Source organism: Natrix helvetica (assembly GCF_964273705.1).
Source record: "Natrix helvetica genome assembly, chromosome: 2".
NCBI lineage: Eukaryota > Metazoa > Chordata > Lepidosauria > Squamata > Natricidae > Natrix > Natrix helvetica.
The window spans coordinates 290,783,397-290,794,756 of NC_138552.1; the positions used below are offsets into that span (position 1 = coordinate 290,783,397).

Genomic DNA, 11,360 nt, shown 5'->3' on the forward strand with positions numbered 1-11,360 from the left:
TTCACATCCAGGAAAATATAATATTCTGCCTTATCAATATTTCTTAGGATATTTCATTTTTCTGGGAGAGGGCTAGGTGATAACTTCCTACACTACGTTGGCAGGAGCCTGGGGTGAGGACAGGAGCTCACCTCATCGCGTGGTGCGTGGGTCTTGAACCTCGGCAGCTGGCTTTCCAGCCGACAAGCCCAGATCTTAATCACTGAGCCACTGCACCGCCATATAGCCTGGCTATGTTTTCATGGAATCCATTTTTTTAAAGATAGTTTTTTTTATTTTTCTCTTTCAAATTAATTCACAAATATACTCTCTTATAATTATTTTTAACGAAAGAAGAGGGAGTCAAGCTATTCTCCAAAGCACCTGAGGGTAGAACAAGAAGCAATGGGTGGAAACTAATCAAGGAGAGAAGCAACTTAGAACTGAGGAGAAATTTCCTGACAGTAAGAACAATTAATCAGTGGAACAGAAGTTGTCTCCAGAGGTTGTGAATGCCCCAACACTGGAAGTCTTTAAGGAGATATTGGATAGCCATTTGTCTGAAACGGTATAGGGTTTCCTGCCTAGGCAAGGGGTTGGACTAGAAGACCTCCAAGGTCCCTTCCAACTCTGCTATTATATTGCATTGTATTAACATTTATCTATTCACCATTAATCTTTATCATTGTTTTCTTACAAATATATATATTACAGTGTGGGTCACATCCCATACCTCCATCTTATTTTGCAACAACCTTGCTCCTTCTCTCTTCTCAACCACCCTTCTTCCTTCCTCCTCTCCTTCCTCCTTTCTTCTTCCCCTCTCTTCCCTCCCCCTCCTCTCTTCTCCTCCATCTTGCTCCCTCTCTCCTACTCTTAATCCCCCTCCCTTGCTTCCTCTGCTTTTACCCTTTCTTCCTTTCCCTCCTCATCCTTCGTCCTCTCTTCTTCCCCCTCCCCTCTTCTCCTCTTTCTTACCCTCGCTCCTAATCTTAATTCCCCTCCCTTACTTTCTCTGCTTTACCCTTTCTTCCTTTCCCTCCTCATCCTTCCTCCCTTCCGTTGTTGCCTTTGCTTATTTATTTTCTCCGATGGATTCTCGGGGTGGCATTTCAGCAATCCCAACTTTATATTTTCATACAAAATCATTTTCTCTGTTCCATTTTATTTCTAATAATAATTCCTCTTGTATGGCTTTTTTTAACTTGTATACTTGCATTTTAATGCTTTCCTACTACCAACCCTAATTTAATAATGTATTGTTTGAGTTGTTTGTTATAAACCACCATATATCCTGACGATGTTCTCAGGGAATCCTAAGGCAGCTCCCGGTTGGGGAAGACAAGATTGGTCTCAAGCATAGATAGTCCTCAACTTACAATTACAGTGGAGCCCCAAAGTTCAGTTGCTAAGCAAGGCAGTTGTTAAGTGGATTTTGCCCCATTTTACAATCTTTTTTGCAGTTGTTAAGTGAATCATGCTAAGCAAATATGGCTTCCCCCTTTGACTTTGCTTGTCATAATAGAGCTGAGAAGGTTACAAATTGTGACAAATGACCCCAGCACCAGTGGTGGGTTCCAGATCCTATAGCAACCAGTACGCTGCAACGGGGCTAGGCGCCCACCATGGGCACGTACACTGCGCACGCCTGCGCACATACCGCCCTACGATGCTCAAGCTGCTCAGTGGAGCATCGTGCAGGTGTCTTACACTGTGCGCACTTGCGCAAATAGCCTGGTTAGCTCAAATAGAGGTAAGGATTGAGGGCGGGCGGGCCCTCCAAAGCACCGTTCCGGTACGATGGCTGCTGCTCCCAGTACGTACTGGGGTGTACCAGTGCGTACCAGCTGAAACCCACCACTGCCCAGGACAGTGTGACTGTCATAAATACATACCAATTGCTCATTATTTTGAATTTTGATTATGTAACCAAGGGGCTGCTGCAGCGGTTGTAAGTGTGAAAACCGATTGTAAGTCCCATTTTTCAGTTCTGTTGTAAGTTCGAATGGTCACTAAATGAATGGTTGTAAGCAGTGGTGGGTTCCGGAAGAGACTACTGCCAGTTCGCTCGGGGGCATGTGCGGTACAACTAAAATTGCTCTGCACATGCGCAGAAGCAAAAAAACAAGATGGCGCCGCTCTATGGCGCCACCCTGAGAACTGGTTCGGGGGGGCGTGGCAGGCCTGGGTCGCTGCTGGTTCCAGCAACTCAGATTGCCAAGCTTCTACCAGTCCGAGCCAGTAGGGACTTACCACTGGTTGTAAGTCAAGGACTACTTCTAATGTTCCAAGGAAGAATGAATGTCTATTAGTCATGGCTAGTTTGAGCTCAGGGACTGGAATTGAAAATAGATAGGAGATGGCGAAACAGACTGTTTTAACTTTAAAAAAAAGGATTTATTGAGTTGGAAACTGCTTTGTGCTTAGCCTGAAAAAAAAGAAAACTTTGATTTTAGGTTTTGATGATTGGGATGATTTTATTGTTATAAAATGGTTTGAAATGAATGAAACTAATCAAGGAGAGAAGCAACTTAGAACTAAGGAGAAATTTCCTGACAGTTAGAACAATTAACCAGTAATACAATACAATACAATACAATACAATACAATACAATACAATACAATACAATACAATACAATACAATACAATACAATACAATAGTAGAGTTGGAAGGGACCTTGGAGGTCTTCTAGTCCAACCCCCTGCCTAGGCAGGAAACCCTATACCGTTTCAGACAAATAGCTATCCAACATCTCCTTAAAGACTTCCAGTGTTGGGGCATTCACAACTTCTGGAGGAAAGCTGTTCCACTGATTAATTGTTCTAACTGTCAGGAAGTTTCTCCTCAGTTCTAAGTTGCTTCTCTCCTTGATTAGTTTCCACCCATTGCTTCTTGTCTTGCATTCAGGGGATTTGGAGAATAGTTTGACTCCCTCTTCTTTGTGGCAACCCCTGAGATATTGGAACGATGCTATCATGTCTCCCTTAGTCCTTCTTTCTCTTAAGCTAAACATAACCCAGTTCCTGCAACCGTTCTTCATATGTTTTAGTCTCCAGTCCCCTAATCCTCCTTGTTGCTCTTCTCTGCACTCTTTCCAGAGTCTCCACATCTTTTTTACATCGTGGCGACCAGAACTGAATGCAGGATTCCAAGTGTGGCCTTCCCAAGGCATTAGGCCACACTAGAACAACTAGTTCTACTAGTTCTAGTTCTACAACAACCAGTAGAACAACTTGCCTCCAGAAGTTTTAGGTTTTAAAGAAGCGATTGGAGAGCCATTTGTCCGGAATGGTATAGGGTCTCTTACTTCAGCGGGGGATGGACTAGAAGACCTTCAAGGTCCCTTCCAACTCTGTTATTCTGATTTCTCAGTGGCTTCTTTTAGGGTTTTTTTTTAGACTTCTTCCAGCTTATAGCCCAGGAAGTCCTAAAGACCTCAACTTTTTAAACCACAGTTTGCAGAAATCACGGTTGTATTGGTCCTGATCCAATGTCTGTCCCATTCAAAAGCCTTTCCCTCCTTTCCCTCCTACAGAACCTCGTCTATGGGCGGAGGTAGAGTCAGAATGTGGAAACGACAAACAATCTCCGGTTAATATTCTCACCCGGCAGGCAATATGCAACGATTCTCTGAAAGCCTTTAAATTTATAGACTACGATGTCAAATCCAGCCGCAAGTGGAGCATGGAAAACAACGGACACACAGGTGAGAAGCAGGAATACCTCAGACAAGTCAGGTATTCAACACAATGGGAGAATATGTGGATGAAACGTCTAAAATTTATATCAAATCATAATCTAAAAGAAAAAATGTATACAATGATGTATCGTTGGTATTTAACACCAGATACATCAGGGGTGTCAAACTTGATTTCATTGAGGGCTGCATAAGGGTTGTGTTTGACCTTGGGGGGGAGGGCAGGGGGCATGGCCAGCCCAATGTCACTCATTTCAGGGGCATCGGTGGTGGCCCGAGAGCCCTGCCAATGCACATTCACATTTGCAAATCGGTAGGAAAGGTATGTGAATACCACCCCTGGATAGGGGTGGTATTCAACAGGTTCTGACCAGTTCTGGAGAACCGGTAGCGGAAATTTTGAGTAGTTCGGAGAACCGGTAAATACCACCTCTGGCTGGCCCCGCCCCCATCTATTCTCTGCCTCCCAAGTCCCAGCTGCTCGGGAGGGAATGAGGATTTTGCAGTATCCTTCCCCTGGAATAGGGAGGGAATGGAGATTTTGCAGTATCCTTCCCCTGGAATAGGGAGGGAATGGAGATTTTGCAGTATCCTTTCCTGGAGTAGGGAGGGAATGAGGATTTTGCAGTATCCTTTCCCTGGAGTGGGGAGGGAATGAGGATTTTGCAGTATCCTTCCCCTGGAGTAGGGAGGGAATGAGGATTTTGCAGTATCCTTCCCCTGGAGTAGGGAGGGAATGAGGATTTTGCAGTATCCTTTCCCTGGAGTAGGGAGGGAATGAGGATTTTGCAGTATCCTTCCCCTGGAGTAGGGAGGGAATGAGGATTTTGCAGTATCCTTCCCCTGGCGTAGGGAGGGAATGAGGATTTTGCAGTATCCTTCCCCTGGAGTGTGGTGAGAATGGAGATTTTGCAGTATCCTTCGCTTGGAGTGGGGAGGGAATGGAGATTTTGCAGTATCCTTCTCCTGCCACGTCCGCCAAGCCACGCCCACATAACCAGTAGTAAAAAAAATTGAAACCCACCACTGCCCCTGGACTAGGCTGTACTGAATCAATTTTTTTCTCGGCAGTCATTGTAGTGCTGAATCAGTCGGGGAAGGTGGAACGTGGGGGTCTGAATGGGAAATACAAGGCAGCGCAGTTTCATTTCCACTGGGGAAGCAAGGTGGGGAAGATATGGAGTCCTGGATCCGAACACAGCATCGATGGAGAGAGGTACCCCATGGAGGTAAAAGCACCCAGAAACATTCATCTCCAAAATCTAGCATCAGGAAACATTATACATACATACATACATACATACATACATACATACATACATACATACATACATACATATAAATGTTTGTGTGTCTGGGTGTGTGTCTGGGTGTGTGTAATATATATATTCCAATTAGTTTCGTTAGCCTCTGCTAACATTGACAGAGTGTAAAAACCAGCGTTGAAGAGATATTTGCCTTTATACATTACACACACAATGGCTAAATTGATCAATGATGTATAAAGGCAAATATCTCTTCAATGGTAGTTTTTACACTCTGGCGAATGCTACCAGAGGCTAATGAAAGCTAAGTGGATAATATATTTTAAGTTCCGGGGATCATGATGTCTGTCTCTTTATATATAATTATATAATTGTGTGTGTGTGTGTGTGTAAATGTAATTATAGGGAATCCTCAACTTATGACTACAATAAGAACCGGAATTTTCCATTGTTAAACAAGATAGCTGCTACTTGAGTTCTTCCTGATTTTACTACCTTTCCCCCACCCCATGGTTCTTAAGGGAAATGTCACAGTCATTAAGTAAATAATGCAGTCATTAAATGAAGCTGTCTTCCCGTATTGACATTGATTGGTGGAAAACATCTGGGAGGGTCAGAAATGATGTTCACATGACCCCAGGGTGCTTCAACTGTTGTAAATTCAGGCCGGTTGCCAAATGCCCAAAGTTTGATTGTGTGTTGTGGGGATGCTACAAACTCCAGTCCCTTCTAGCACTGATGATGTTACCTAGTTGGGTCATGAAATGTCTTCAAGAAAACAACCAAGCTCAGAGAGCACTAAGGACTCCACAGTCTTTTTCCTCCTCCTCCTCCTCCTCCTCCTCCTCCTCCTCCTCCTCCTCCTCCTCCTCCTCTTCCTTCTCTCCATAAGCCACACTCCCTTCTAGCACTGATGATGTTACCTAGTTGGGTAATGAAACATCTTCAAGTTAAGAGGGCACCAAAGACCCCATAGTCATCGTCCCCCTCCTCCTCTTCCTCCTTCTGGAAACCCTACTCCCTTCTAGCACTGATGATGTTACCTGGTTGGGTCATGAAACATCTGCAAGAAAACAACCAAGCACAGAGAGCACCAAGGAGAGCACCCCTCTTGTCAACCCTGATCTACAAATATTCTCCTTTATTATGAAAAGTGTTTTTAACCCATTGCGATTGAGTAATAAAAGGGTCTTGAGTCAATCCAACCTGTGACTTTCTTACAGCTTCACATTGTTCACATTAAGGAGGAATTTAGCAACGTGAATTCAGCGATCAAAGAAAAAGGCGCAGCCGTGCTGGGATTTTTTATAAAGGTATGGAATAGATTTGAATTCCATCATATATATATATAAACAAACATAAAAACCTAGAACAAACTCACTTGGGTCAGTCTCATCCAGTGCCTTCCGGTTATATTGAAGCACAAGACCCATAATCCTCACCCATCGTGGTTTTACTGAGCCATCCTCCTACATAGGGCAGGTTGCATTTACGCATCTTGGCCTGACCTCTTTGGGGTGGGCAAGATCCCCCCCTCCCCACCTCTGAAAGTCCCTGTTGACCTTGGCTTTCTCCTCCCAGAGCACAGTTTCTCAACCTTGGCAATTTTGAGCTATGACAACTTCAACTCCCAGAATCCCCCAGGCAGCTAAAAAATTCTGGGAGTTGAAGTCCACCCAGCTCAAAAGTTGCCAAAGTTTGAAGTATTTTTCTAGAGTCCTGGGGCAACAGAATGTTTTGGCTCATCTTTCTTGCCAGGTTTACCAGCTATTTTTCACTGTGTTCTCCCAAAGGAGGGGAAAAAGGAGAGCGGGACATAGAAAACGGAGGAAGGAAGGAAGGAAGGAAGGAAGGAAGGAAGGAAGGAAGGAAGGAAGGAAGGAAGGAAGGAAAGAAAGGAAGAAGGGTAAAGAAGAAGAGAAAGAGGGAGGGAGGAAGGAAAGGAAGAAGGCTAAAGAAGAAGAGAAAGAGGAGAGGGAGGGAGGGAGGAAGAAGAATAAAGAAGAAAAAAGAGAAGGCAAGAAGGAAGAAGAAAGGAAGGAAGGAAGGAAAGGAAGAAGGGTAAAGAAGAAGGGGAAGAGGAGAAGGAGGGAGGAAAGAAGGAAAGGAAGGAAAGAATGAAGAAGGATAAAGAAAAAAAGAAAGAGCAGGAAGTAAGGAAGGGAGGGAAGGAGGGAGGGAGGGAGAAAGGAAAGCTTTTCTTAAACAGGACACCCTCTTTTTCTGTATTTGCTTCAAACAGCAAATAGCAATAGCACTTAGACTTATATACCACTTCATAATGCCCTCTCTGAATGGTTTACAGAGTCAGCCTTTTGCCCCCAACAATCTGGGTCCTCATTTTACCCACTTCAGAAGGATGGAAGGCCGAGTCAACCTTGAGCCGGTCAGAATCGAACTCCTGGCAGTGGGTAGAGTTTTCCTGCAATAGCAATAGCACTTAGACTTATATACCGCTTCACAGTGCTTTAGAGCCCTCTCTAAGCGGTTTACAGAGTCAGCCTCTTGCCCCCAATAATCTGGGACTTCGTTTTACCAACCTCAGAAGGATGGAAAGCCGAGTCAACCTTGAGCTAGTAAAAAATGTTCCAGGTTCAATTCTTAATGTTTTGCTCTATTTACAGGCTGGCAAAAAGAACTCAAAATACGAACCACTCATTTCAAATTTAGGAAAGATTGGGGCTCCAGGTAAGGAGAAGAGACCTAATGCAAAAGTGAATTTAATCATTTGATTTGATTCATTGGATTTTAGAGGCTCCACTCAGCTCCAAAGGAGACTCTGAACAGCTCATAATTAAAATGTATGTTGCTAAGCAAGACAGTTAAGTGAATGATGCCCCGTTTTATGACCTTTCTTGCCACCGTTGTTAAGTGAATCACTGCCGGTTGTTCAGTTAGTAACATGGTTGTTAAGTGAACCAGACTACTGCATTGACTTTGCATGTCAGAAGATTACACATGATCACATCACCCCGGGACACTGCAACAGTCATAAATATGAGTCAGTGGCCAGACATCTGAATTTTGATCATATGGGCATGGGGTGTAGTAATGGCTGCAAGTGTGAAAAAGGGTCATGTCATCTTTGTCAATGCTGTTATAACTTCAAATAATTCAGCAAACAAAACATGGGGGGGAAAGTGAAGGATTTACCTGAGAGACAAATAATTCTCTTTATTAGGCTGTTGGTTTGAGCTCTGACATTTGAGCTTGGCCATTGGGTTGCAAATGATTGTCACCATTCGAGGCGACATCACCTGTGCGTTTTGAGTTGTGCTCGTCTGTCAGGTCTTTAAATACCCTTTTTACGAGATGCAAATTAGTCTGAATGTTGCCAGCCAACAGCCAGCCAATCAAATAGTCCAAAATCAGACCTTGACTCAGAAATTGTTGTGGCCCGTCAGTGGCCAGTGGAGCTGGCAGCAGATTCGGACAGTGAGGAGGTTGGGGAGGAACCTGGGCCAGTCTTGGAGTCTGGGAAGGCTCTGATGAGGGCTCTGTGTCAGAGGCAGAGAGGGGACCAGAGCCATCTGACAGTTATCAGCTGCCTTCAGAGTCAGACATCAGTGAGGCAGATGAACAGCTGGAGCCTGTTCCCAGTGTGTGTCTGCGCAGAGTTGCCAGGCGAAGGGAACATCTAAAGAACAAGGGTCGACTTGGGAGTAAGGCCACAGGTGGACAGTGAATGGCCCCTCCCAGAGGAAATAAAAGAGGAGCGAAAGGGGAGTGGAGTTTGCAGGAGACAATTAGTTTGCTTAATTGGTTCGTGACTCTCCGAGACTCCTTGCCAAGTTTTGCAGATCTCGGCCTGTCAGCTCTCCAAGCCAGATAAGGTCTGTGACTGTAAATCCTCCCTCGAAAGACTTTGCTGGATGTGAAGGAGCAGAATTCACAGCAAATTAATAAAAGGGTTTTTTGTGGGGACCAGGAGTCTGCTTCATGCCCTCGGGAAGCCTCAGTCAGAACAGAAATATCAGAACAAACAATGTTCAGCCTAATTTGCATCTCATAAAAAGGTCTTGAAAGGCCTGTGCTGTGATAGACGGGCACAGTTCAAAACACACGGATGATGTCTCCTGGAATGGTGACGAAATGTTTGCAACCAAATTGCCATCTCGGAGCCCAAAGCAACAGCTTAACTATTACCAACCCGAGCTACTGATATATTCAAACACATTTCAATTCCCTCTGTTTTTTATTCAGGGGAAAAAGTTGAGATACCAGCTTTGCCCCTGGAATCCTTGATCCCGGACAAGGAGGATCTCACCAGCTTCTATCGCTACACTGGCTCTCTGACCACTCCTGCCTGCAATGAGGAGGTGATCTGGACCCTGTTTGAGAAACCCATTGAACTTGAGTGGGAGCAGGTAGGAGACCCGGGCTGAGGAACACTTGGGGAGGGGGTCCCTCAAAGCATTAAAAAAGGGACAAACAATGCAATGGGGGTGCAGCTATGCGTGGGCCCTGGTTGCTCTGTTGCATCATAAGCTCTGCCTCCGTTTGGATGTGCTTGTGTTAGCGCAATGCGTGCGCAAATGAGGTGGGCTTGGATAGGGTAGGATCCCGATGGGGCAATGCTGTTTAGGGCTGAGATTCTCCTTCCTTATGGATACGGTGGTCTCGGGTTTTCAGCTGTGGTTTAATTTTTGTGCCAGTAGTTTTTTGGCTTCTATGTTTTGGACAGCGGTGTGGATTTTGAAATGTTGTTAACCTCCTTGAATGCTGGCAAACAAAAGGAAGGAAGGAAGAGGAAGGGAATGTGTGTATGTGTGAAAGAGAGAGAGAGAATGGGGAAGGGAAGGGCGGGAGGGGGAGAGAGAGGGGGGCAGGAGCAGTGGTGGGATTCAAATAATTTAACAACCAGTTCTCTGCCCACTGATTTCTTCCAACAGCCGGTTCATCAAACTGCTCAGAAAGTTGATTGAATGCCACCACTGGGCAGCAGGAGGGAAGGAAAGGAAGGAAAGGAAAAGGGAAAGGAAAGGAAGGGAATGGAAGGGAAAGAAAAGAAAAGAAAAGGAAAGAAGGACAGGACAGGAAAGGAAAGGAAAGGAAAGGAAAGGGGGAGGAAGGAGAGAGGGAGGAATGAAGAAAGAAGGGCCGAAGGAGTGAAAGAGGAAGGAGGGAGGTAGAAAATAGAGGGGAAAAGGAGGGAGGAAGGAGGGGGAGGAAGGAAGGAAGGAAGGAAGGAAAGAAAGAAAGAAAGAAAGAAAGAAAGAAAGAAAGAAAGAAAGAAAGAAAGAAAGAAAGAAAGAAAGAAAGAAAGAACCATATGAATACTTTGGTACCTTATTATCCAGTCAACAGAAGCTCCTCTTTCTACATTGACTTGGAAAGAGAGAAAATCAATACTTGTCCTTCTTATTGGTCCATAGATCGAAGAGTTCTGGGAAAAGGTGTATTTCGACCGTGAGAAAAAAATTCCGATGGTGGAGAATTTTCGACCCATTCAGCCTCTGGGTGCCCGGATTGTCCAAAAATCGAACTCAAACCTCCTGCTGCCTGTGAGAAGCGCACTCTTGCTGGTGCCCACCGCAGCGTTCCTGGCCTTCACTTGGGTCTCCTGAAGAGAAGCTGGAAACATTTGAACAATTCGCATTGAATTGGCCCCGGCCTCCTCTTGGAAGCCTTTGGCATCTCATGGCCACAATCTGGAATCTCTTCCACAGGAGGGCCAGGATCTCCTAGCAGAGACAGATCTCCGGATGATGTCCTCCTGCGTTAGAGTGATCCAATGTACCACACATGAATTATTCTTGTGCCAAAATCATGCGGTCCAAACGACACAAGAATTTTAAGCGACCGAACCTAGAATATTATTCTCACCCTGTTCCTACTTTCCAACTGTAAATCTCTGGTGGGGTAGAAAGTCAGTTGCTCCTTCTCTTTCTCTTCTCCTCCTTCTCCATCTGTTCTTCCTCTTCCTTTTCTTCTCAATCTTTTCTCCTTCTCCATATTTTCTCATTCTCTCTCTTTTCCCCCTTCTCAATCTTTTCCTCCTTCTCCTTCCCTCTTCCTCCTTCCTCTTCTTCTCCTTTTCCATATTTTCTCCTTTTGTCTCTCCTCCCCTTCTCAATCTTTTCTCCTTCTCCTCCTTCCCTCCCCCTCCTTCTCCATATTTTCTCATTCTCGCTCTCTTTTCTGCCTTCTTCTTCACCTCCTCCATATTTTCTCCTACTCTCTCTCTTCTCCCCTTCTCAATTGTTTCCTCCCTCTCCTTCCCTCCTCCTCCTCCTTCTTCTCCATATTTTCTCCTTCTCTTGTTCCCCCTTCTCAATCTTTTCCCGCTTCACAATCTTTTCTCCCTTCTCAATCTTTTCCTCCTTCTCCTTCCCTCCCCCATCCTCCTTCCTCTTATCCTTTTCCATATTTTCTCCTTTTGTCTCTTCTCCCCTTCTCAATCTTTTCTTCTCCTCC

General features: G+C 44.9%; 1 protein-coding gene across 1 annotated transcript in view; it reads left to right on the top strand.

The window, feature by feature from the left end:
• CA4 (carbonic anhydrase 4) overlaps window positions 1-10,888 on the top strand; it is a 43,306-nt gene extending 32,418 nt beyond the window's left edge. The window contains exons 3-8 of the mRNA XM_081945488.1: window positions 3,517-3,687; window positions 4,750-4,907; window positions 6,167-6,256; window positions 7,568-7,631; window positions 9,147-9,310; window positions 10,319-10,888. Of these exons, the coding sequence (XP_081801614.1) occupies window positions 3,517-3,687; window positions 4,750-4,907; window positions 6,167-6,256; window positions 7,568-7,631; window positions 9,147-9,310; window positions 10,319-10,510 (839 nt within the window). The 3' untranslated portion in view covers window positions 10,511-10,888. The remainder of the gene's footprint in view (window positions 1-3,516; window positions 3,688-4,749; window positions 4,908-6,166; window positions 6,257-7,567; window positions 7,632-9,146; window positions 9,311-10,318) is intronic.
• The last annotated feature ends 472 nt before the right edge of the window (window positions 10,889-11,360 follow it).